This window comes from Capra hircus, chromosome 11, assembly GCF_001704415.2.
Source record: "Capra hircus breed San Clemente chromosome 11, ASM170441v1, whole genome shotgun sequence".
In the NCBI taxonomy this organism is placed as follows: Eukaryota; Metazoa; Chordata; class Mammalia; order Artiodactyla; family Bovidae; genus Capra; species Capra hircus.
Window position 1 is genome coordinate 30990411 of NC_030818.1, and position 27898 is coordinate 31018308.

The following is a 27898-nucleotide window of genomic DNA, read 5'->3' on the forward strand; positions in this document are numbered from 1 at the left end:
ACTGTGGCCCCCTAAAGATAATACTAAAGAATTCTGGTTTCTGTCCTTGGACAAAGTGGCCTTTTGCAGACATTTTAGCATAAGAAAGTGGGGAAATGCCACACTTTGAAATAAACAGATTCTGTAACATTAGGTCCTTGAAAGAGCTAGGGAATTTGGTGGGGTTAAGGGGCTACAGTTCATGGGGTCACAAAGAATTGGACACATGTGAGTAACTAACACTTCATTTCACTTTACTTACAAGTAGCACTCAATAAAATTCTAGCAATTTCTAGAATCAAGGAGTCTGTGCTATAGTTGAAATAGTATGAGGCAGACACAATTTCTGAGGTCAAATTCTGGCTCTGTGGTGCACTAGTCACACCATGGACAAATTTTACAAGCTTCCTAGGCCTTGTTCTCTTCTGTACCAAGAGGCCAGCTGTCTTGCAAGGTTGTTTTGTAAGCTTAATCACTCTTGCTAACCTATATAATAGATGCTGGGTAAATCTTGGTTTCTTTTCCACTGTGTTTTCACCTTTTAAGTTCTACACCATTATATTCAGTATACATTAACTGAAAACTAGAATATGAGAGTAAAATGCATTGTAATGTTCCAGGAAGACATTGGTGAGATTGAGCTTTTCTTCTTTGTTTAATAAATTAGCAGGAATTAGAAATTTTTTTGAGACTTCTAGACAGAAAATAATAGTGAGCCAAATTATTCTTCTTTGTTTGCATGGCCATCCTTTGAAGAAAGAATTGCTAAAATATTTAACAAGCTGCTTTGGTGAAGTTCTTGTGTGTTGTGGTATATGGGTGGTACTATTTACTGAGTGGCAACTGTGACAAACACTGGACTGAGTAACTCATATAAATACTTTTGGCCTTCACAACAACCTTGAATTGAGATTCCGTTTTTGTTTTTAAGTGTATATGCTATGTGTGCTAAGTCGCTTCAGTCACGTCCGACTCTTTGCAACACTACGGACTATATAGCCTGCAGGGCTCCTCTGTTCATGGGATTCCCTAGGCAAGAATACCTGAGTGGGCTGCTGTGCCCTCTTCCAGGAGAATCTTCCAGGCCCAGTGATTAAACCTGCGTCTCTCATGTTTCCTGCAGTGGCAGGTGGGTTCTTTACCATTAGCGCCACCAGAGCTTACCTGGTAGCTCAGATGGTAAATAATCTGCCTGCAATGTGGGAGACCTGGATTTGATCTCTGGGTTGTGAAGATCCCCTGGAGGAGGGCATGGCAACTCACTTCATTATTCTTGCCTGGAGGATCTCCATGGACAGAGGATCCTGACAGGCCACAGTCCATGAGGTCGCAAAGAGTCGGACACAACTGAGTGACTAAGTACAGTGCAGCAGCCACCTGGGAAACCCCTTTAAACTGTGTACTTTTGAGCAAATCAGTACACCTCTCTGACCCTCCATTTCCTCACCGGTACAGAATAATAACCTCTAAGTTACTGCTATGATCTGAATGTTTGTGACCCCCTAAATTGGCATGCTAAAGTTCAAATACCCAAAGTGATGGTGTTAGGAGGTTGGGGCCTTTGTAAGATGATTAGGTTATGAGGCTGGAGCCCTCATGAATGGGATCAATGCCCTTATAAAAGAGGCCCTAGAAAACCCCTCACCCCTGCTACATGAGGATGTAGCAAGAAGGTGCTGTGAACCAAAAAGTAGGTTCCCATCAGATACTGAATCTGCCAACACCTTGATCTTGAGCTTTCTAGCCTCCAACACTGTGAGACATAAATCTCTGCTGTTTGTAAGTCACTGAATCTATGGTATTTTGTTACAGCAGCCTAAATGGGCTAAACTGCTTGCACATTGTGAGAAGCAAATGAGGAAATGCCTGTCAAAGTGCTTTTGTAAACTGTCAAGTACTTTGTAAATGTTAGCTATAGTTATGAATTAAAAGAACCATTGGGAACAGAAATCTGCGCTATTTTGATGTCTAAAACCCTGTAGCCCTGCTCATCACTCTGGTTGAGAGCAGTACAGGAAGGGGCTAATCTTTGGGGGTGGTTTCTACTCTATTCTAGATATTCAGTGAGAGCTTTTGCACACAAGTGACCGGAGTCCTGGGCATCAGTGGTAGCCTCTTTTCCAACTTCCTTTGTCTTCAAGTTGTCATTCTGAGAGCCTCAGTGCATATGAAAAATGCAGTTCAGGACAGAGCGACATGCATAGCAATCTAAACTCCAACATCACAGTCCATCACAGGAAGACTGAGGACCACCACTTCAAAATACCCAAGTGTTTCATTTTTAATAACAAATGTCTTTTTTTTCCCTTAAGAAAAATGTCCACAAGATAACATCTCTTCTCTGCCTCACTGTTTCATGATGTGTGTGTATGTTCAGGACAAAAAAGGAGCCCGCTTTCTCTTGAACGGGATGCTTATCCAGTTATTTATTTATTTATTTGAGAAAATTGTCATCCAGAGCACTTCAATCAAATCTCCTTTTGTATTTCCCTCCCTGGTGCCTGCTCAGCCAGGCGACATGCATGCCGCTTCAGATTGCTCCTAACTAAAGCATCAGCACCCTCGCTGCAGCTTGTTTTCTTTCATCCATTTCTTGGTGCTTTCAAAACCCTGGCATTGATGGCATGAGAAGTGAACTTTTCCCTTTCTCAGCTTTGGGATAAAATATGCTTTGCCTAAAGCACGCTCTGAGCATTTTCCTTTGTACCTTCACGATGGAAAGAAAGAGCTAGAAACAGACTGACAGACCCACATGGGCATGTTCTTGGCTGACCCAGGAATAAGCTGGTGCCTTTCTGATGCTGCCGACAGAACTGTCATCCTCCTAACGCAGGATCGGGGATGGGCCTGGCTTCCTCTCAGGATGGGGCGCAAAGTGACCGCAAGCTTGTGCAACAGTGAGCTGGCTTCCACAGTTACGACAGTAGGGCTTGTCTCTCTTGCTCTCAACCTTCATTACTCCAAAGTCTGATGCTTCTTCCTTGGAAAATTCTCTTTCATCCACCCTTTCTTATCCATTTCTAGTAATATTCTGGTCCAGAGTCTTGTTCATCTCATGACTGAATAACTATAATGGCCTTTGCTTGTGTCTCCATTTCACCAGTTTCTTTCTCTCTTTCCCAATTTGTCTTGAACATTTACTTTCAAATCAAGGCTTCGAAAGCATGACTTCACACTCCTGCTCCCAGGCCTACAACAGCTTTCTGTTGCCTGTTTAATTAAATTGATGATCTTCTGGCTCACTTTCAAAGTCCCTCCTGGAGAAGAGATCTCACATCTGCTGAGGATCAAGGTCCAAAATCTCGGGTTCCATTCTTGGTTTTGCCAGATTCTGGCTCTGAGTCTTTGTGAAGGCTGCCTCGCACCTCTGGAATCTCACCTTTGATATTTATAACATGAAGGAGGTAGACAAAGCTGGTGGTCCAGAGGAAATTGCAGAGTCCAGAAAAATCTCCCGTGTGTCAAACGGGGATGGTACAAGAATATTTTCAGGAATCTTTGCAAGAAAAGGAGTAGGTATTCATAAACTGGAAAGATGGAAGGGTGGAAGGGAAAGGACAATATGCTGATATCCACAGACTCAAATGGTGTGGTGACTTGCATTCACAGCTTCTCAGGCCTGGGACTGAAGCTCCATATGCATTAGATATTCTGCATGGAAGTTCTAATGTGGTAATTGCAGCTTTTACTTGTATGGAAAAGAATTAAATCTGTCATCTGAAATAACGTCATACATGCCTATATATTATAATTTTGCCATAAAACTGTCACTTACTTAAAAGATAAATAAAATGGTGGATATAGTAACTATTCTGGGGTCTATCTGCTTTTGCTCTAAGAACTGTAGTGTTTCTTTCTCCTCATTTCCCCCAGTGCCTCCCTCCCCTCATCTCTCCCTTCTTCCCTTCTTTCCTCCTTTTATCCACATTTTTATTTTAGATAGAAACATTCAAGACATGAGAAATTTAAGTGACCTACTTACTTGAGTCACATAAACTCTACCTTCTATATTATGTCTGTAAAGTCTCTTTGGAAAGGGCTCATGCCCTCCAAGCAAAGTTCAGATGTCTGGGAGCTCCACCCAGACTTGCTTTCTGGGGCAGGGGTCAGAGATGGAGAGGAGGGGATTGGATAGAAACACTGGGACTTTGGCAAGGGGCCAGACAAAGGGAAGGGTATTGATGATAGAATGAGCAGATGCTGCAGCTTTCTGCATGGTAGTGAGGGTCCTCCCTACATCATCACTAAAAAAGAGGGTATTGGGTTTATGTCTGTAGCCAGAGGGAACTTGCTCAGCTATTTTATTGTTGTTTAGTTGCTAAGTCATGTCTGACCTGCAACCCCAGGGACTGTAGCCCGCCAGGCTCCTCTGTCCATAGGGTGTCCCAAGGAAGAACACTGGAGGGGACTGCCATTTCCTTAGGAGGCATTTTTAAAAAGCTAATCCTGAGGCACAATGTAGTTATTCAGAAGAATTTTTTTTTTTTTAAGTGTAAGTTTCTAGTGTAACATTCTAGGAGCAGTGGACAGGCGTGAGTTTGACCTGGGCAGCATCAGAAAACAAGAATGCAATTTCCATTAGGGCTATGTCTCTCTCATAATTGCTGTGCCTCCCCTCCACCCCTTCACCACCCCAGCCTTCAGCCCAGTTTCTGTTTCTTTCCCTAGTCTGAAAAGATGTTTCCTTTTTTTCTAGCTGTTCAGGTTTATAACCTGTAGCCGTCTGTGACACTGTTTTCCTTCACACCCCATATTTAATTTGTCAGCAGTCTTTATTGTCTGTACCTCCTAAGTGTGCCCAGAATCTGACTGCTTCTCATCATCTTCACTGTTCACCCTTTCATGTGAATCCTCGTCACCTCTCAAATAAATTATTGTAATAGCCTCTCAACCTGTCTTTCAGCTTCTGTCTTGACATCCTTCAGTGTATTCTTAACATTAATTCTGTTAAAGCTTAAATCAGATCACTCCCTCCCCTGGCTTCCTATCTCACCCTAAACAGAATCCTATGTCCCTACAAGGGTTTACATGCCAATTCCTTACATGCAAATATCTCTGTGACCCTCTGAATTTATCTGTGCCCTCTGCAGTCATCCACTCAGCCATGCTGACTGTACTTTTCCTTTTACATGCAGATATGTCCCTGTCTCATGGTCTCTTACTTGGCCTCTTCTGGAACAGTCTTCCCCCAGATGTCCATGTGACTCAGTCCTTTACCATCTTTAGTCCTTTACTCAATTGATTGCTTCTCCACAGGGTTTCCTGGCTTGTGTACACACTGCTTCTGATCTTCTAGATCCCTTTCCCTTTTTTTTTTTTTTTAGTATCATACATAAACATCTAACATATTATATATCTTATTTTTCATGGTCATTATTAGTCATCTATTGTAGAATATAAGCTCCTTAAGAGCTGATCATCTCTTCTTGTAACCCATTTTGTTCTCTGCTGTATCTCTAGCATATAGAACATTATCTGGTGCATGGGAGGCAGTCAGTAAGTATTTTTGAATGAATGAATGAATTGTTGCTCACCAGTTTTGCTTTCTTTTTTCCTTAGTAAATAACATTCAACTACTTGAGGAGTTTTAAGGCTATCCACTGCCTCAAATCTGCAGGGCTCTTGATTTTAAATATTGGACTTAAAAATGGAAAGCCAGGCATGAACACACGCAAACACACACAGAAATGGCCCTAACTCCCTGGTTGTGCCACTCGCTATAATGATGTGGATGAAATGTCAGTTGCTAACAGGCCTAAAGCCTGGGAAACCGCAGATGGCTGGTGGACCCTGTTGAGTCGTCGTCTATCCTCCTCCTCCCAGGGCAGGGTCTACAGGGCAAGCTGTCAATAAAAAGATACCTGGTCCTTTAGCTTTTTCCTGCTGCCATTTAGTCATGACAGACCTGAAGAAATAGGCTGGCAAAAAATGCAGGACTTTGACTGCACAGGTGCGATTCCTAGCATCACATATGACAAAACTGTCAGGGTCTCTGCATGTGTAGGCTGGGAGGAACGGGGACTGTGTTATGAAGCTGGCTTGATTGTTAAAAAGTTGATTGGTTTAAGTCAGAGTTCATTCTCAGGATCAAGTTTTCCTTCTGTTTAGTGGGGAGGGAAGTGACTTCAGGAATCCTCGTGTTCAGCTCTGTGACTTTATAAGAGAGTAAACTGAGGCCCTGACATTTTAGATGATTTTCCTAGGTTGAATAATGAGGTGCCCTTGGGACCAGATTCTCCTCAGTGCTGATCCTGGGATCATCCCCTGACTGTTTGGCCTCCTTGCCCTGTAATACACCTCTCAAGAGGTGGAATGAGAGGGTTTCAGGGATGGCCTGTAGGCCTGCCCCACAGGGAGGCATCCACGTCTTCTCCCAGTTTCCTGAACTCATGAGAGAGAAAGATTGTCAGCTTCTGTCAAGGTGGCAGAAAAAGGGTGAGTAGCTAAGGGGAGGTTTGGGCAAACTCATGGAAGGGAAGGCTCACGCTTTGAAGAACTCAGATCTTCAGAACTAGAATAGTCAGTAGTTAGAATCAGGTGTGTGGTTCTGCTTCGACAGGATGATTTAAACACCTATTTGTTTAGATACCTATGTGCAGGGTTCAGTGGAGGCGCTCAGTCATGCCTCACTGATGGGAGCAGAAGATTCATCAGCAGACAGGCCTTTGGGTGCAGGCAGGGCAGGGAGACACCTCCAGGTCAGGACTCCTGGTCATTCTGGGAGAATGAATATGGTGTCCAGCACTGACTAGGGCTGCCATGTTCCAAGACAAATGTTATTTGAATGTTTTACACATTATGAGTCTATGTTTTTGATTGTAAAGGATAGGTAAATATAAACATGAGAGATGATGTATTATTTTTAAAAAACCTTTATTTTATGACATTCCTGGGTATTAGAACCCTGACATACCCACAAGGCTCTGTACAATGTGATTGGGTAGATCCTACCAGGGTCAAACTTCAGGAAGTTCAGTAATGTGAAATCTGTATGTCTTAAAATGTTTATGTTTAGGAGATTAGAACTGGTTTATAATTGCAAGTCTTCAAGAGGGGAATAATTTTTTCTTTCTTTCTTTCTTTTTCTTGTTTTGTTTCTTCTTTGCCTTACACTGCTGTCATTTTCCTTTCTTAAAACCTTTATTTAAGCTGTGTTATAAACTCTTTTTCTCCCCTGTCCATGATGTCTTGAAATGGTTAACAGCAGTGTCTTGGGGTCTTTCTTCCTGAGTCCCTATCCTGGATGTGCCACTTGGGCAAATGACTTAATTGCTTAATGCCTAGTTGCTTTATCTGAAAGTGTGGATAACAGTAGAGCCTGCCCCAAAAGGTTGCTATGAGGACTAAAAAAGATTATGATATAGTGAGACACTGAGAGCCATGCCTGACATCCTACATACACATAAGCCTAGTTATTTGTCTTTATTGTTATTATGTCTGGAGTCTCTGCTCTAATTTTTGCTATCTGTCCTTGGAATATCATTTAACCTCTGATCCTCAGCAGCCAGGAGGGCTCAGACTCCCTGATTATTCCAAATAGCTGGCCTTGATCAGCTAGTGAATGGCATACACTGACCTTCCTTCTGCTTTCTTGATAGCTACTTTGTCAGTGCAGAGAGGCCCAATTCATTTCAATCCAGTCCAATCCAATTCAATTTAACTCATCAGTTTAACTTAGCGAAAGTCATTCATTTCATTTATTCAGAAATATCTCTTGAGGTCTAAGACATGCTTGATACTTTCCAGACCTAAGACAGCTAGAAATGAGGCAAGGGAATCCCTGGTTTTGAGAATCTTACAAATATAAAGGCTTCAGTAGCTTCACATCTTTCTAAGTGGAAAGAAAATGAGACAGACTCTATCCCCTTAGGGGTTTAAAGGAGTTTTCCTTTAAACAATCTTGAGGGGAAGCAACATGGAGTCAGTCGCTAGGAAATGCAATTTCTAATATCTAAGTGGTTCTAATTATTCCCTCCTCAAGGCAGGTGGTTCCTAAGGGCTGGCAAATCTTCCCTGGAGGCTGCAGTAGACAAGCTATTCAACTTTGGTGGAAGCAAGATGTGGCTGTTGCAGGGTTCAGACAACAGCAAAATAAACAAAGCCCCAATTATGATTTGAGGGAGGTAGACCAAGCCTTTCTATTTAGTCAAAAGGAATTGATTTCCCCTGGAGTGTCACTTACACCATAATGATTATGGGAAAGGAGACAGCTTAACAGAGTGATGTAAAAACAAAAGGAGTTGGGCTACGTGTTGGTCAAGTCAGCTGATCTTGACTGCTCGCCTTCAAGGCAGAGTTAGAAAAATACAATAAGAAAACTGAATGTAATAAAAACCCAGGACAGTTTTGGAAATTGTATGCTCTCTAGCAATTTTGTGTGAATTTTTATACAAGCACTGTTTTTTATGAGTTATATAAAATGTTATGAAAATAGAAAAAAAAATACAAGGGATGGGGAGTCAGACTATTTGGAAGATTTTCTTGTTATTTGTTTTATGCTCAGTTATTTATCCCCCCCCCTTTTTTTTTTTGAAAAGCAAAGTGGTTTGGGGATCAACAAACAAAACAGCTAATTTCAGGTTGTTGTTGGTTTTAATCACTTAGTAGTGTCTGACTCTTTGCAACCCCAAGGACTGTAGCCCTCTAGGCTCCTCTATCCATTCTAGGAAAAGTTATCTAGACCTAATTGGGGTCTATTTGCTTACTATGTGAAAGAGTCCAATGTTTAAGTTTCTCTGAAGGAATTATTAATTTTAGAAGTGTAGTTTTAGATCCAAAGATCGCCTGTGACCTCAGCTTGTCCCTACTCCAGCCAATTGAAACAATTGAATAAAAACTGATTCTAAAAGACTTCTAATAACTTAAGTAATTTGTATTTCTTAACTGCAAAATAAGGTGAAGTCGCTCAGTCGTGTCCGACTCTTTGCGGCCCCGTGGACTCTAGCCTACCAGGCTCTTCCGTCCATGGGATTCTCCAGGCAAGAATACTGGAGTGGGTTGCCATTTCCTTCTTCAGGGGATCTTCCCGACCCAAGGATCGACCCAGGGATCGAACCCAGATTTTTAAAACCATTGAGTACACTTCACTAAGTTTCTCTGAACCATGCCTTGGTTCTTTCTACCCAAATCTCCACTATCTATTAAAACAGAACTTCTTTTCTCCCCCTACTAGATTTTTGAATTTGGAGATTTGGAATGGAAATACTCCAGTTTCCCCTACTCTCACCCAAGCGTTGTGCTTGGCGCATTTTTGAAAAAGGAAATTGATAATTCAGAAACAATACTATATCCTTCAGGAGAAAAAGCTTTTTCTTTGATTTACTGCTGTTGGATTAGCTCTGTAGATGTTCTTTCTACCTACTAAGAATCTTCCCTCACTGTTGCATATTTAAATCTTTTCTTGATGTCCAGCGCATGTCTGACCTCTTCAAGGAAGTGGCCTTATTTGTTTATTGCAAGCACAGGTACCTCTCCCTTCAAGGAATTTCTACAGTAGTTACATTTTGTCTTGCGTTTCCTGTCCTTATCATGTTACCACATGATCAGTTGAAAAGCCTTGCTCACTTTTTCTGTGTCTGTGTGTGTGTATGTCTACTTGCTTCAGATCTATGAAGAGAGTCTATCTGTCAGGGCTGCAGGGTTGACTCTCATATCCCAGCAAATGGCTGTACGCACAGTAAGTGTTCAATAAAGATGTGATGCCAGGAGCAGCAGGTCGTGGGTGATGTACTGCTTTGTTTAGGGTCTCAATGATTTTTTTTCAGGTAAGATGCTGAACTCAGGATTTTGATATACTTTTGGCTTGTTTGCCATTTGATACAACTGCATGCTTCTTGTTGCTGAAATTACTTTTGTCAAATGGTCAGGACTGTCAATACACAGGGAGAAAGTCATTTTGTCTCTAGTCTGCTCAGGAGAAAAAAAAAAAATCTGTTTTTCTCTTTTGATCTAACAAACCAAAGCAACTCTGGAAAGCATCCTTTCAGTTGTAATTCCATTTCTACCTGTTTTGCTCACCATATCACAATGTTTAAGAAACTCTTATGGCTGTCAAGAAGAGCAATTAGTGGCCTTATTTGGTGGATGATAGAACCATTACTATTCACCAGACCAACTTTAGGACATGTGTACTAAATTATTTAAAGCTAATAATGCACGTGAAAGACATTAAAGTTAAAAATGGGATGAAAAACTTCAGGGTGAAAACATCCATTTCCTCCTGGCATGCCCAACTATTCTCCTTTGTTCAAGGGCACACTGAGAACTTCAGAGATGATAATCCTGGGTACCTCACTGCTTTTCTGCTTTTGGCCACAACCTGCTCCCGCTTTGCGTTGCTTGATCAAGAACGTAGAGGGGCGGGACTTTCCTGGTGGTCCAGTGGCTAAGTCTCTGTGCTCCCAATACAGTCTCTAGTCAGGGAACTAGATCCCACATGTCACAACTCAGAAGTTTGCATGCCACAAACTAGATTTCCCTCATGCCACAAGACCCAGCGCAGCAAAATCTATGTATATATAGGATCTTAGCTCCCTGGCCAGGGATGGAAGCCATACCCCTTGCATTGGATGGCAAAGTCTTAACCACTGGGGAAGTCCCTAATACATATATATTAGGGACTGGTCAGGGAGCTAAGATTCTACATGCCTCATGGCCAGAAAAACAAAAACATAAAACAGAAGAAATTTTGTAACAAATTAAATAAAGACATCTATTCAAGAATATCTGTGAAAATCCGGTTTAAAAAAGGCAAGAGTGTGTTACTTAAATCAAAAGTACTGCCTCCCTTGCCCCTCCCACTTCAGAGAAGTGGAGATGCTGGTACTTCAGAGTACTACAGTCAAGAACACAGGGTACCTCTCCTCCCAGCTTCGAGGTGGAGGGCTTTCTTCCAGGAGAAGCAGGACTTCAGCTTTTCTTACTTTGCCTCCAGCGGCCTGTTGCTGAGGTTGAATGCTAGGCAGGTGTGGTCGGGAAGTGGGGCTCCTTCCTTTATACCAAGGCACACTTGTGCATCAGAGGCTGTCTCGGAAAGGCCTGCTGGGAATGCTAGGAATCCAAATCTCTTGCTAGGGCTCGTGAGGTGCTGGTTCCAAGTCAAGCTTGATTGGTTGCTACCCTAACTTCCTTCAAGTGTTTAACTCCTGGAATGAGGGTCTCAGAAGTTTACCTTTGAATCCACTCCTGGCTCCAGAACCCTGGCTGCGATTTTGCATAAAGTGAAAAGCAGACTGTGAAACACTTATCTGGTATTTTCTTCCCAAAGAACTGACTTCATTTGCAACAGAGGGTGGAGAAGTTTAAGCCTGAGAGCCCTCTCAAGAACAGTAAAGCTAGGGTGAAGGCAGTTGGGATATTCATGGATCTAATAGACATATAATGTAGGACAATTAGTTTGCAGGGGAGAACCAGGGGAAATAAAACAGCTGGAAGGAGCCCCCCTGGGGTCAGAATGAATATCAAAACATTGATTCCATCAATGATTTATTTGAAGGAGCCACAATTTGATTGAATTAGTTTATAAAGGAATTTATGCCCCAGGGAATTTTTGAAAATAGTAGCATAGTCTGACTGCAAGTAGTAAAGTTTAATATCTGGGTGCGGTCAGGGAAAGAATAGATGACAGCCCTGCTAATACCTTGTCTTCCCAGGGTGACCATGGGCATCTTCAAAGTTGTGCCTTCCTGAGAATCAACATCAAAGGCTTTCAACAAAATTAGCTAGTAGCCACTAAACAGCAAACTAACCAATAACGCTCGTAAGTCATGGAAGTGAAACCAGTACCCAGAATGCTACAATAGATTGTCTGAAATGTTCCCGGGGGAGGGGAGGCGGTGGGGAGTGGAAAGATAAGAGTAAAAAATTATTTGAAAAAATAACGGCTGAAAATCTTCTAGATTTACTGAAAGCATCTAGTAAGCTCAATATTATTAGAGTAGAATATTCACAAAGAGACCCATAAACAGACACATTGTAGTAAGAACACTGAAAATCAAAGACAAGGAGAAAATCTTGAAAGCAAGAGAAAAATGACTCATTACTTACAAAGACCCCTCAATAAGGTTAACAACTCACGTCTTGTCAGAAACAATGGCGACCAGAGGTGGTACTGGGATAACATGTCCACACGAAACCTTACACATAAATGTTTAAAGCAAACATCATTAATAGTCAAAAAATGAATAATCCAATGTCCATCAACAGACGACTGGATAAACAAAATGTGGTTTACCTATACAAAGAAATATTTTTTGACTATGATAAGATTTTTGATACATTGAATAAACCTTTGAAAATATGTGAAATGAAAGAAGTTAGTCACAAAGATCTTATGTAATTCCATTTATATGAAAGTTTAGAAAAATCTGTAAAGACAGTAGATTAGTGGTTTCTTAGGTCTGGGTGTAGCAAAGGTAGGCAGAGGAGGGACAGTTAAAGAGTTGGGTGATAAAAATGTTTTAAAATTGATTATGAAGATGGTTGAACATATCTGTGAATATACGAAATACCATTGAAATGCAAACTTTGAGTAGATTGTATACTGCGTGTTATGTCTCAAGAAAGCTGTTTTTGAAAGCAAGCAAAGGTAAAAAGAAAATCGTGGTGGAATTCTGATGTTTATACTTCCTTGAATGTGAGGGAAAAGAAGCGAATGTGCTGGGCGGTTATCTGTTCTCTGTGGGAGTAGAGAGGAATGTTTTATCACTAAGCCTGACAAAGAAGCTTGGAAATTGAGGACTAAGACAAACCATTTTACTGAGCTTCATTTCTCATACCTAAAACAAGTAAGGGGAAGGAGGAAGGATATGCTCTCTTAAATTCATCTAGCAAAAAAATCTCTGATTTTGGATTTCCCTGACGGTCCAGTGTTTACGACCTTATTACCCAACTTCTGATTATGTTGCAGCTTATCACTGAAAATGCCCAGTGACATCTACTTTTCAGCCCTCCTCCTATGTTTTCGTGATCCCACACATTCATTTTCTGTCTCTGCCCTCCTTATTGATTAGCTACTGAGGAACCAACCCTGCTGAGTGCAGGCCAGGGGTTCAATGCTAGCCCTCAGAGAGTTTTTCTGTTTTTAAGTGGCAAGATATTACATACGCTTGGGATTATAGATGACTCCAGCATTGTATATACTCCGTTTGGATTGTTTTTCTTTAGGGATTGAGTTCAGAGAACTAGGGGGTCCTCTCTCTCTCTTTTTTCATGGTTAATACAAAGATCGGACATTGTCTGATCAGGTATATCAGGAATTTCAATTTCAGTTCTGCCATTCAGCATTGATTGATTCCATTTATCTTATTTCCTAAAATGGGAACAGTAATAGCTACAGTGCAAGACTGTTGGGTGAGATACTATAAGAGGCACACAGCATGATGATAGAGTAGAATTAATAGGTATCTGTTACATTCAGTCTCTCCTTGTAGTTCTCATTTGCTGAAGGGCCTTTCATTTATTCATTTAATCCGTGAAGGTATTGAGCATCAGCTCTGTACTAGGAGCTATTCTTCACATGAGAATCCTTGCTACCATGAAGCATTAGTTCTGATTTCTAGTCAAGGGGCGACAAATGGATAAAAACATTCACATTACAGTGAGTTTACGGAGGAAAGAGATCATCTACTGCTGTAGTTGGGGTGCTACTATAGTGGGGCGGTCAAGGACGACCTCTCCAAGGGGTTGGCATTTGGGGAGAGACTGAAGCGGAGAGAGAAAAACATTCTAGAGGGAAAGAAAAGCAAGGGAAAGTTTTCAGGTAGGTACCAGTCTGGTGTGTTTGGAGAGCAGAAAAAGGTCCAGAGCACAGTGGCGATGGGCAAGCGATACATGGCGTGCACTATGCCCGTGGGAAGGCTGGCAGGGGTCAGATCACAGAGTATCTTGTAGCTATGACAAGGCATGTAAGCACCTCAAGGGAAGAGACTGGGTTTGTTTTGCTCACTGCTGGACCTCTGACACCTAGAGTGGTGCCTGTTATAATAGATAGTCAGGAAACGTGGATTGAACAAAGTTTATTCTGAGTGAAATTCTGAGTAATTTTATGCCATCTTCTCTTTCAAAGCGTTTCTAGCTGCTGTGTGGGAATGGATTTAAGTGGAACTAGGGGACAGAAACGCTGGGGCTATTGTACTAGCCCAGGTGAGAGAAGATGGTGGTTTGAGCTGAGGTGGTGGTAAGGAAGGTGAGAAGTGGAGACGTTTGGGCTATATTTTGGGGGCTAATCCCCAGCACTTGGATTAGATTTACGGCAAGAAGTTGGTGATCTAGGCATTAACACAGATGATGAAGCCTGGGAGAGAAGATTCTGAGAGGTTAAGGGGAGGGCGATTAAGTGGACTATTTTCTGCTTGCTGGTTTTGAGGTGCTGGCAAGGGATTCAGTGAGATGTCAAGGTTTCAGCTGGGTATTGCTTGTCTGGGGCTCAATGAAGAGGTCAGAGATGACACATGAATTTTGAATATAGCTAGTATTTAAAGCCATGGGGCTGATGAGATCACTGTAGAGAGAATACAAATTCATGAGGAAGAGGGTCTGGAGGAGCCTGGGGCACTTCATCACTTAGAGACTTGGTAACAGAGAAGGTCAAGGTCTGCTGTGAGATGTAAGAGGGAAACTAGTGTGATGTCGCAGAAGCTGGCGGTCAAGGCGGGAAAGTGTTTCAAGCAGGAGGATGGTTACCTGTGGTCATCTAAAATTCGGGTTTTTATTTGAAGAATAATATAACTACTAAGTGAAACATACCAAAAATAAAGTTTATCGGTACCTGTGACAAGACAGTTTTTAATGCAACAGTGGGCATTGAGTGGATTGAATAATGAATGGGGATTCCAGAGAAGAGAAGGCAGAATAAACAAACAACTGACTAACTATTGGTTTCCTCTTGAAACACCACTGAGAAGACAAGAAGGGGACTTGTTTTCTTTCTTTTAAAGCCGTAAGGCAGAGGAACAAGAGCAACGAGATTTTGTAAAGACCATGGAGGAATGTGGATCTGGTACTACTACAACCAGCATCTCTTGGAGGCGATTGGAAATGTGGAAGCTCAGGCTCCTCCCCAAACTTACTGAGTCGGAATCTGCATTTTCCCAGTACATTCCTCTGATTGGCTTGCATATTTAAAGTTGGAGAAGTCCTGACTTGGAAGACTCTAAAATGAAATTCCAAGCAGGTGAGATTTATGCCACGTGATCCCCCAAAACACTCAGGAACTGGAGGCACTGGTGTTCCCAGAAGCAGGACTGGAGGTTGAAGAGGGTTGAGGTGGCCAAAATAAAGAGGGCTGGTAGAAAAGTTGTTTAAAAAGCAGCCATACTACCCACCTGGAGCAGTTAGGCCAGTGTTCCCCATAGCTGAGCAAAAACACCAGGTTTATATATTTGTTTGGCTGTACTGGGCCTTTGTGCTGCACACAGGCTTTCTCTAGCTGTGGTGTACAGGCTTCTCATTCAAGTGTCTTCTCTTGTTGCAGAACTCCGGCTCTAGGTGCATGGGTTTCAGTAGTTATGGCTTGTGGGCTCTAGAGTGCGGATCTGGTAGTTGTGGCACAGAGTAGTTGCTTAGCGGCATGTGGGATCTTCTGACTAGGGATTGAACCTGTGTCCCCTGCATTGCCAGAGTGCTGGCAGTTAGGGCTTCACCCTCCAGGTAGGGGCTTGGAAGAATCTTCTCCAGGGGTTTTGCCCAGTCCAAGAGGCAAGATCGAGATATTGGCACAGTGATCCCCCAGTTCAGTGGCCCAGCCCCTTCCTTTATTTATACTGCTGTGGTGGTTGTTTTGCTTCTTCTTACCCTATAGCTCTGCTTTCAGAGCTACTTTGTAATTTTCCTATCTGGTTGTCATAACTCTTTGTTCTCTTTCCTCTCATCTCTAATATTTGTTTGGGGGAATCAGATGCCATTCTAAGACTCCATGTTCTTATTGAAGGAGCTCAGCAGATTTTCACAGCCAGGAACATGATAAGCAATTTTGCTACTGTGTGCAGGCCTCCAGTTGACCTCTTTGCTGGTCACCGTAAATATCATGTTTGCTTTTCGTTGCCTTTCCAGTTTGTTTTCTAAATTAAAAGAGTGTTTCTAGTATTTTCTGCTGCTCCTCCCAACCCAGTATATTTACTTACAGAATGTCTACACTACTTACCCATAAAACAAACACCAGTTAGATGAAGGATTCATTCCTTCCTGCCCTGAGCAGAAATTAGCCTTGGTGGGCCTACGGCAGTGGCAAGGGTTTAAGTCTGACTCTCTCTACTTGCTGTGATCTGATGATGGCTAGTGATCATTCTTTCATTTTCAATTCATTTTCTTATTCTAAACACAGCCATAAGAAGTAGTTCGGAATTTAGAAGGAAGAGAAATTGCTCAGAAATTTAAGAACATTCAAGAATTCCTTGTTTGTGTCCCACGTATGCCAAAGTAGACATTTTTAAGGTGTGTCACTTTCAGAAGAGACATCCGGTCTTTGTGAACTCGGTGTGGTTACCAGATTTCATAGATGATGTTCAGCTGCTTTGAAGGGAAGCTGTCATACACAGTCCATTGACATGTAAGCTCCTTTTACCTATTCTCTCCTAGTGTCTACTTAGTAACATTCAAGAACACAAGGAGTTTTGCGGGAAAAATTATGAGTTTAGGAAAGAAAACAATGCAGCCTAAGCTTCCACTTTTGATGCTGTTTTCCATCTTCTGTACCATTCTCCTCCAGCCCAGCTCAAAGCATCCAGACCCTTATATTTGCCCAATGTGAAAATTTCTGAAAGTGAAAGTTGCTCAGTCATGTCTGACTCTGCTACCTCATGGACTGTAGCCTGCCAGGCTCCTCCATCCACAGGATTTTCCAGGCAAGAGTACTGGAGTGGGTTGCGATTTCCTTCTCTAGGGGATCTTCCCGATCCAGGGATTGAACCTAGGTCTCCCTCACTGCAGGGAGACTCTTTACCATCTGAGCCACCAGGGAAGCCCAAGAATACTGGAGGGGGTAGCCTATGGCTTCTCTAGGGGAATTTTCCTGACCCAGGAATCAAACTGTCGTCTCCTGCACTGCAGTCAGATTCTTTATCAGCTGAGCTACCAGGGAATCCTAGTCAAACTTAAATATTTAAACATCTGCTGGTTAAGCCTTATCATGAATTTGCTAGTGTTCATTTATCATTCTATTTTACTTGAGGTCTGTGTTTTCCTTGTAAAATAAAGCAAGGATCTTCTGACCTTTTACAAAAAAGTGTGTTCTGGAAGTGGCCCTGCACAGCTCCTTAAATCCACCCTAGCTGGTCGAAAGAGCAAAGTTAGACAGGACAGCCAGATGCTTGTTAAATGTAAAAAGGCAGGCATCTCCTCATTGACTTTCACTCAGCATCTGTTTCTTCCAGCTCCCACAGTCTGTGATTTCAGATTGCACAAGGCAACTTGCAATTAATTGTCAAATGGGTAGTTTAGACAATGACCATTCTGGGTTCCAAGGGGATTTTTGTTATTGTGGGTAAAATTGAGGAAAAGCATGATTGTTGTTACTGTTGGACTCTTTTCTCTTTTAGCAACTCCATGAGAGCAGCCCCATGCCTCCCCTTTTGATCCTCTTCTCCCGAGTGCCCAGCATAGTGCCCTGCACAAATATAATCAATAAATATTTGATGTTGAAAGAAACCTCATGAAAAATGAGCCTTTTTGCTTGGTCTCCAAAGCTGAATATATTAAAGTAGAAGAATTCATTTCAGGTTGGAGAAAATAATATTATTTAGGTAGGAGAATATAAGGTATGTTTGAGAGCTGGGAATTAGGAAATAGTCCACAGAAAAAGTGTTGAGAGGATGGAAGATATGAGGGGAAGACAGGAGAGTTAATTTGAGGATAAAATATGGAGGAGCTTAATGTCAAACTTAAGACTTTGAACTTTTGTCCTGAATCTGGACATTCGTGCCTATAGGGAATTAAACCAAGCCAGGACTCAGAGCAGAGGGTTGGGCGGGGAGAAAGCCGAAGGCGCAAGGGGCTGATTCACAAGCTGTTACGCTGAGATGAAGAGGAAAGCACAAGGGAAGGCCCCTCTGTCTTCCAGGGATGTGATCCTATCTCCTGAACAAAATTTGCTAGACTTTCTTTGAAGGGACAAGCAATTTTAAATTGGAACCACTCCTGAATTCTAATGCTCAAGGCTCTGGCCCTTTCTCTTCCATGCCCTTCTATTCTAGGATGATTTCCAGTCAGCCTTTGTTTATCTAGTTACAAAGTCATCATTGGAGCTGGGATCCCTCAAAAATTCTTTGTTTAACCCCCCTCACCAAACTGAAAGCAGTCAGAGACAGGTATCTATGGGGAGGTTTTCCACATTGCATTTGTAAGTAACAGACATTCGCAGAACTGTCTATTAAGCCTAAGAACCACACTCTTCAAAATCCCACAACTGAAATTACAGAAATTTAGGAATTAACAATTGTACGTGTTGGACTCTGCAGGTCTAGAAGAAACCTATTGGTTTGGGGAAGTTTGGTACCTGAAGATATTTGTAAAAATCAAAGCATTTTAGAATTGAAAGAAATCTCAGCACTAATTTACTTCTGCCCTTCACCAATTTACTGATGAATTTTCTCTCCCATGTCCTCAACTGATCTATTTCACTGAAATAGCTGAACTCTTAGGGTCCCTATTTCTTAAAGATTTTCATCAGTCTTAGCATTACTGAGATACAAAAATTGGCTTATGCTGTACATTTTCTAGTGTTTGTGGTACAGGATTCCATGATGGCTGTGTGTTGGCTCTTGCTGAAAAAGGTCTGGGAGAGGGTATGAAAGAGAGTGGACACTAGCCACTCCTGAGACTAAAAATATAATTGAGTTCCGGTGTATGGCACAGGTTTGGTTGCTTTACTCAAAAAAAATTTTTTTTGCACATCCCTTGAAGACTTTCAGGTCCTCATGAAAGAAAAAGGTTATGGTGTGTTCATGTCAGAGACATAAAACACGCTCAAGATACTTCAGGAAGAGGTCAGATTAAGAAGAAACATCCATATCTCATTATAATCAGATCTTAAGCAATTAAAAATAATTACTCTCTTTGCTAGGTGACCTTATGGGATATAAAAGTTAGCATCTAGTCTAAATAAAGCTAAATTGGAGATCTTAAATCTAACAGCTCAAAAAAAGAAAAAAAAAGGTAGTCCAATAAACCACTGGATAACCCAATTAGTGGTGTTGGAGAAGGATAATCAAACATTAAATGAATTTCCCACTTGCTGCCAAGATTTTCTGCTTCTGAAGCTTAGGCTTGTTTGGTAGAGGACTTGGGCAAGGAAGGACAGCACTGACCTTTAGGTAAACAAGGAGATGTTATCATCATCAAGAAGTGCAGCTCTATGCCATCAAACCCTTACTCTTCAACAGCTGATAATGACTCTGCAAATTACAGCTCTTAGCCAATTCTCAGAGTAGAGTTCATCTGTTACTTTAAAGAATTTTTTCCTCTGCAATATAATTTTTACTTTTTCCCTTTGAAGATACTGCATTCTGTAGCTGTTCTTTTTTCTGATTCTCATGCAGGAAATATAAACCTTCCTTACCCCAGCCTGATTAAATTCTAAATGTTGGACATTGACATATCATTTCTCACTAAAGAAGGTACAGGATTTGGTTTTGAGAGGAAAGATTATGCATGCATTAGCATGAAATCTGTGATGTTCGTTTCTTTCAAAGAAACATCTAAACAAGGCAGTGGCAGTCTTCAGATAGATGAACCCAGAGCAGTCTGCACAGTGGGGTGTTTGGTTCTGACATCTGGACAGACTACAATCATCAAAGCACATATGGGAAACACAGGAAAGCTAACATTCAGGGTTTGGAATCTGACCTCAGTTGGCAAAAATTGTATTTCTTTGAACACTTTTACCCAGTTTAAAGTGATTTTGTTTAAGGCAATTTCACTCATCCTTTAAATATTCTTGTCAAAAATAGAGAAACAGGTATTATTACTTAAATCAAGAGAATTGAGTGGCATGCCTAAAAGAATATTCAACTTGTAACTTAGTAGACTGTTTCAAGTCTATGTGTTTCTCTTTCTGAATAAATTAATGGATTCCAGAATGATATACAGGCTTTTTCTTTAAAACAAACACATAAAAAAGCAAAGAAAGCAAGGGAACTATCAAATCCTGTAGTAGTTCACCACAGGGGGAGCAATAATTATCTTTTATAAGAATCTTTTCTTTGATACTGAGGAGAAGAGCAAATAAACAGCTGTAATTCCCCCTTATTTATTGTGTCATTTATTCTATATATAAATGAGGGCCCAGAACCTACACTGCATTGAGCCAGGCACAGTGACTACCAAGAACATGTTCACTGCAGTTGAGGAAATAAGACACATATGAAAAATTAAGGGCAAAGCAAGATTGTAAAATGAACTGCACCAGGGTTCAGATTGCATGAAGATGGAATGGTCAGGAGAGTTTTATCAAAGAGGCAAACTTTGAGCCAGCTTATAGGAAGCAGTTTGGCTTTCAAGAGACAAAGAAGAGCTTGAAGATTACAGAAGCAAGATGTGTAACAGTCGTGACACCCTGGGACACAAGCTGAGCTTGAGAGCAAGTCTTTTTCAGGCTTGCGGAGCAGATGGCTCCTGTTGGAGCTAGGTGAGAGGTAAAGTCAGAAAGATGAGCCACCAAATGATTTTAAACTGGAGAATCATGGTGGCTGTGGTGCTTTATGGAGAAAAATGGAATGATGGTGTTCGGGCTGGTTTGGAAAAGACAGAGATTGATAGCAAGGAGATAAATTAAGACAACTATTTAATCCACCGTGTAGATAGATGTTCAGATTCCAAACAAAGATAATGGCAATAAAAAAAAAAGAATTATTGCTTGTAGCCGTATGAAGGGAGTTTATGAAAGTAGTTAGATGTGGGCTTTTGGGAATATGAAACCTAAATGATGAGGTGAATTAAACTATCAACATTCAACAAATGAAGAAACCAACAGTAGCTTTACTGGTTTTGTAATCCATTCCTTTCTACATCTCAGAAGGAGAATTGAGATGGCAATGAGATATAGGAGCTTGCTGTGAAGAGAGGGGTCAACACAGGCAGCCTACAGCGTGATCTCATATAGTTCTCCCTGTGCCAAGAATGCCCATCAGTGGACACTTTTCTTCTAGTATTGTGGTCATCTGAGCCTGCTAAAGAAAACAATCTGTATCCATAACATCACCGAGACTTAAAATTTCAGGTTTTGAATGGGTGTTCACATTCTTAGAAATTCTAACTCCAGGAAGAATAACACAAGATCAAAGCATCCCTTCTAGATTCATTGACTGCCTCTATGTGAAGCTGAGTTTCTAGAGTAAGTCTGAAATAAAAAAAATCCTTTGCCTATCATCAGGATGAAACCTGTTCCCTGAGTTCTCGGCAAATATTGAAAGCCCAAAGGAACACCATTTCTTATTCAGAGAGGAAGTGCTCCAGCCACTGGGAAGAGAAGGAGATTATTCTTAAATCAGTGGGATACTATAAACTATCTCAGAGCTACAAAAATCTTTACATCAGTTTTTCAAAGCCTTCTCATTTCCATTGATTCATTTGATCACCCTGAATGCCCTCTGTGGTGTTTTTCTCTCTAGTACTTTACACATGAACAACAATCCCCACCCCCCACACTTGAGAGGCATTGTGCTGAATGTTTTTATCCTACATTTAATGCCCATGGCAACTCTGAAAAAGGTACACATAACAATTTCCATGATACACCCAAAAGCCCACATATTGAATCAAGAAACAGTCATAGTCTGGATTAGAACACAGGTCTCTTAGATTCTAGAGTCCATACTCTTCCATCTCTGACTTGTGATAAAGAGTTAAAGGCCCACCTGTGAATATTACTTTAGAATTCCCTCTATGCCTGACCCTGCTCCGCAAGTTGAGTACTTTCTCCATGATGCTGTGCTGTCTCAGGCCACCTAAACCCTTTGTTGTTGTTGTTCAGTGGTATCCAACTGTTTGCAACCCCATGGACTGCAGCACTCCCAGCATCCCTGTCCTTCACTATCTCCTGGAGTTTGCCTGAAGCCAGAAATATTTAACTACTCTCAGCTATGGTCTGAATCAGAAGTGGGCATTCCACAGACTATGGCCCACATCTGGTTGCTCCCTGTTTTTCTATACAGAGTGAAAAAAAAAATCTCCCTTCTGGTGAAGAAATGCCAGAAAGCAGACAGCCTAATTTAGCAGGGAGTTTTGAAAAGAGGGTATCAATCTAAATTAAGCCTTGTAAGAGGCTGTCTCTTTTAGTAACTGGTTGACACTGCTTGGTCCCTGGGGAAACACTGGAAAAGGAGAAGGACTGGCAGAGGTAGAAATGTGTGTGTGTGTGAGCGTGTGTGTGTGTGTTGAGTGTGTGCATTGAGGGGCTCTATCTTTTGGTGTTCACAGCCATCCCACCAAGCAGATTGTATTGAACTTCTAGAAATTAGGAACTTGAGGCTGAAAACAAGTTAAGTAATTGTTCAAAGTAGCTTAGGAGCGACTGACTTCTTAGAGGAGCTCAGGTGCATCAGTCTTCTCTTGTGTTTATAATCACCTAACAAAGCAGACACAGGCGCGTTCTTCCCTGCAATCAGGAGTAACTGTCTCATTAAGGCAGTGTCGCCAAAACACAGCGTTGGCCATCTATCTTCCCTGCTGCTACCTCTGGGAAGGAATGGAGAACTTGTGATGTCAGGGGAAAGAGGAGCAGGCAGAACCAACTCAGCCTTGTAGCTGTTTGTCCCTGAGTGAAAATCTGAAATGCAGCCCCATCGTGTTTGGGCATAGGTAATGGTAACTGGTAAATGAAAAGATGGCCACCTTCTGCCATAAAATAAGATCACGCATAGCTTTGGGGAACCAAGATTAAAGGATGCTTCCAGAATAGCAGCTTCTGTTTAAAATCCTTGGGATAAAACGACTGAGGATATCTATGATCTCCGAGCCAGCTCTCGGATGGGAGGGAGGGGTGGGGAGGTGGGGAGGGATGGTCATTGGACTAGGAAACAGTCCTGCCTTCCTCTTACTTTAATGCAATAGACATGGGACTTTAAGGGAAAGGCAGCGATCTGTGAGTCAAAAGCCCTGATTTCTAGTTTGGCTCCGCCTCTACTCCTCGTGAGAGGTTAGGAAATTTTCTACTCTCCAGACCCCAGATTTCTCAACTGCAAAATAAACAGATGGAAGTAGAATAATGTCTAAGATCTTGTCAAGTTGTAAACGTCTGTCTGTTTCCTTTTAAAGTAGTTTAGTAAAAATCTAAATGTGGGAATCACCTTTTCCCAGTGGTATGAAAGATGATCTCCTTCTTTCTACACCTGCTTTTTTTCTTTCTCCTTTTCTTCACACCCCTTCCCTCTCTTGTGACTCCTTTTCCTCCAGGAAGCAGAGTCTCAGTTGGAGAATTCCTTGCTGGTGCCTCCAGAGCAGCAATGACTCTTGCCTTCTTGAATTCAGTATCCTCAAAAACACCCATCGTGCCTTCCATGTCAATCAAAGCCATCTTTCTGCCTTCAATTCGAGCTCTTCTAAGTTTCTACATTTTCCTTAGCCTTCTCTTAGTTCCACCAAAGAGAGTACAGCTCCCAAGAACAAATGTGTCAAAACCACTAAAAAGTCTTCCTTTCACCTTTAGATTCAGGTTTCCATGCTGCCCTTCCCCGACAACTCCGAGACAAACTCTCACTAAGATCCTTAGAGATCCACAGGGCAGGAGTGTTGGGCTGGGGGAGTTTGTTTTACTTAAGCCTTCAGGGCAGAATATTTCAGCCCAACAGTTATCAGCTTAATGTGAAAATAATAATAGCAAACAAGGCACAAATACCAGCCACACTGTTGTTCCCCCTGACTCAGATACTTACAGTTCGACCGCATCCCTGGGGAGGTCGGAGGGCATCTCTGTCACCTTGCTCTCCTGGCAGAGGAAGACTCCATTAGAGCAGTGACAGAGTCGATGGTGGCATCCTGAGCCCAAGCTCAGGAATGCGAGCAAGGCCACCAGGAACAAGGCCATGTTTACTTATCCATCCACCTGCTTGCTTCTGCCTCTGCAGAGACAATCCTGCCCAGATTTCAGAGGCTCCACACTGAGCCCTTTTGAGAAGAGGTCTGCGTTGGGAGCTGGTAGGGTCACGTGACCCGCCCAGGGCCGTGTTCCTTTTTTTCTTTTTTATCGGTCACTTCCAGACAAATAGCAGAATTTCTGAGTGACAGCAGTGACTTTGGTGGGGGTGGGGAGGGAGAGGTAGAGGGCGTGGCAAGATACGCTGTCCCTTTACCCTTTTTGGTTGGGTTTGCAAATTGAAACTTGATGCATGTCTAGAATAGCTTATATTAAATTCGCTGTAAGACTGTCCCTGTGGGTCACTTTTTTTTTTTTTTTCTCAAAACAGAGTGACACGCTTGACTTTCTCCAAAACAGATGCAATCTGCAGTGTGAAACATCATTAACAGAGTTCCTCAGTGAAGGTCAGGGACCTGTTTCCAGTCTTGGTGTCAATGTCTTCCTCCAGGCTGCTTGATACAAAACCAGAACTTCTGGGTCAAAGCCACTAATTCTCTTTCTTGCTGGAATTAACAACCAAATATGGTGTAGCTCAGAAGACAGGCAGTGGGTTAGTGAGCCCCTGGACAGATGGTAGGAGGCACTTTTAAGAGAGTAGTCTACAGAGATAACTGACTCAGCTGAGTGACCAACAGGTCAGGCTGGGTTTTCACTGGGCTTAGTAGACACCAACTATCCCACCCTCTGTCACGTGTCCTTTCTGGCTTCTCTCATTTCCAGTCTCTGAAGATTGCCCTTGCCTTTTGGATGCTGGCACAAATGAATTTATTTAACCTATGCTTTTAGCTTAGTTTTAAATGTTCTCTGTAGGTAACGATCCTGGCACTTTTGTGGGCACTTCCCATCTTCTTGATGGTGAGGGATCTGAGGAATGTTTGGCCATACTTTCAGTCAAGGGGCCATCTACTTTCAACTTTAGAACCTATGAAATTTAAAAGGCAGAATATTCTCTAAGATTCTATAACTTACTGCTGCTGCTGCTGCTGCTGCTGCTAAGTCGCTTCAGTCATGTCTGACTCTGTGCGACCCCATAGACGGCAGCCCACCAGGCTCCCCCATCCCTGGGATTCTCCAGGCAAGAACACTAAAGTGGGTTGCCATTTCCTTCTCCAATGCATGAAACTGAAAAGTGAAAGTGAAGTCGCTCAGTCGTGTCCGACCCTCATTGACCCCATGGACTGCAGCCTTCCAGGCTCCTCCATCCATGGGATTTTCCAGGCAAGAGTACTGGAGAGGGGTGCCATTGCCTTCTCCGTATAACTTAACACTTGCTCAAATTAGTTTTAACACTATCTTTAGGTAATGCAGCAGCAGCAGTAGGTAATTAGTTGCACAAAATTGAGTTATATGGAACTGCTAAACAAGTATATATTGATCTCCCCTCCTTTCTTCCTCTCCTATACCTAGCCAAGAAATAATGACATAGAAGGAATGGATTAAAAAATCATTAAGGGAATAACAAAAGCAAGTGAATCTTAGAATAAAATTGTTCCCTGGATGCTTCTGGGAGCAACTGCTTCATTCTAACTCCAGGACTATAGGATCAGTTCAGTTCAGTTCAGTTCAGTTCAGTCGTTCAGTCGTGTCCGACTCTTTGCGACCCCATGAATCGCAGCACGCCAGGCCTCCCTGTCCATCACCAACTCCTGGAGTTCACTCAGATTCATGTCCATCGAGTCAGTGATGCCATCCAGCCATCTCATTCTCTGTCGTCCCCTTTTCCTCCTGCCCCCAATCCCCCCCAGCATCAGAGTCTTTCCCAATAAGTCAACTCTTCGCGTGAGGTGGCCAAAGTACTGGAGTTTCAGCTTCAGCATCATTCCTTCCAAAGAAATCCCAGGCCTGATCTCCTTCAGAATGGACTGATTGGATCTCCTTGCAGTCCAAGGGACTCTCAAGAGTCTTCTCCAACACCACAGTTCAAAAGCATCAATTCTTCGGCATTCAGCCTTCTTCACAGTCCAACTCTCACATCCATACATGACCACAGGAAAAACCATAGCCTTGACTAGACGGACCTTAGTTGGCAAAGTAATGTCTCTGCTTTTCAATATGCTATCTAGGTGGGTCATAACTTTTCTTCCGAGGAGTAAGTGTCTTTTAATTTCATGGCTGCAGGGCAGTATCTATATGGACTCTATGTTGTTACAGTTTTGGCTAACATGAAGAGATAAATTATTTCATTCAGCAGTTGACCTGTGGAATCATAATCATTTAGATGGAGAAGGGATTTAATTCAATCATCCAGCTAATGCGTAAGTTTGCTTTAAAATGCCCACATTAATTTAAAGGGGTCGACTTAACCTCTTCTTGGATAACTCCAAGTGACCAAATACTCATTACCAGTTGAACCTCTCACATATACCCCCACCCCACAAATCCCCACTGAGATTTTGGAAAGTTCCAGTTATGACTAAATTAGTCTTCGTATAACAAGAAATTTTTTTAACTGAGAGAGATTTTGACTTGAAAACTGTTCCCTATTCACAACTGATAGACAACATGGCTAACCTAAATGCAAATTATTAAGCAAAATCACAAAACAGCTGTAGACTAAAGAGATGCCAATCGTTGCATCTGTGTTTGCCATTCCTCCTCTCTCTGTTCCTGCTCCTAGAAGTGATCTGAATTTTGATTTTGTTATTCCTTTGTTTTTTTTTTCAAATTGTATCATCTAAGTATATATCTTCAAACAGTATACTGTTTGATTTTGGGTTTTATACAAATTGTATCGCCCTAACTAGTCTTTTTTTATTACTTTCTATTATATTTTACACTAACAACGTTTTAGAGAACCATCTATACTTTTCTGTGTAGCCATAGTTTGTTACAGTTCCCTGCTATATAATATTCCATTGAGTAAATATACTGCCTTTTTTTTTTTTTTTTTTTAAATTCTCCTATGCAACCCACTCCAGTGTTCTTGCCTGGAGAATCCCAGGGGCGGGGAAGCCTGGTGGGCTGCCATCTCTGGGGTTGTAGAGAGTCGGACACAACTGAAGCGACTTAGCAGCAGCAGTGATCTTTCTTTAGTCTAAGGTCATAAAATATTCTTCTATGTTTCCTTCTGCAAGTTTTTTAATTTATAATTTTGCTCTGCACATTTAAATCTTTATTAGGTATTAGTACTTATGTGTGGTATGTGTCAGGAACTCAAGTTCAGTTTTATTCAGTGGCTTATGGTTTTTTTCCACATGGATAAATGTTTGTCCCAGAACCATTTATTGAATAGATCCTCTTTTTCTCTCTCATTTGTAAAATTATCTTTATCGCATCTCAAGTAACTACTATTTTGCTTAGTTTTGTGTTTAAGCTCTTTATAGCCTATTGTCCTTTTCCATCTGTACCAATACTATACTGTCTTAATTATTAGAATTTTAAAATAGTCTTGACATGTGATAAGACAATTTCTTCTTTCCTAATTTACACCTTCCTCCTCTTCTCACTTTCTCCCTCCCTCTGCTTCATTCTCTCTTCCTTCTTCTCTCTCTGTCTCTTCCTTTCTTTTTCTTCTCTGGCCTGGATACCTAGGACAATACTCACAAAAGTCGGGAGCATTTTTGTCATGTTCCTGACTTTAAAGAAATTGTTTTCTAATTTTTCATCATTAAAATGATATTTGTTATAGGCTTTTGATACCCACGAGGTTAGATCTCAAGGTAAAGTTCTTAGAAAAGTTTTCTAAGGATTTTTTTCTACTATGAATAGAAATGAATATTGTCAAATGCCTTTTCTGCATTTGTTTTACCCTTACCCTTGCAATGATAATTATATGCTATTAAGCTACTCATATCCCTAGGATTAGCAATGTTGTTGTGAGTTATTATTATTTTATACACTAAGAGATTTGAC

The 27898-nt window shown here is 41.6% G+C and overlaps 1 protein-coding gene across 1 annotated transcript in view; it reads right to left on the minus strand.

Moving 5' to 3' along the window:
* The window catches only part of FSHR (follicle stimulating hormone receptor), a 189533-nt gene extending 165538 nt beyond the window's left edge, over positions 1–23995 (minus strand). The window contains 1 exon segment of the mRNA NM_001285636.1: positions 23844–23995. Within this exon segment, the coding sequence (NP_001272565.1) occupies positions 23844–23995 (152 nt within the window).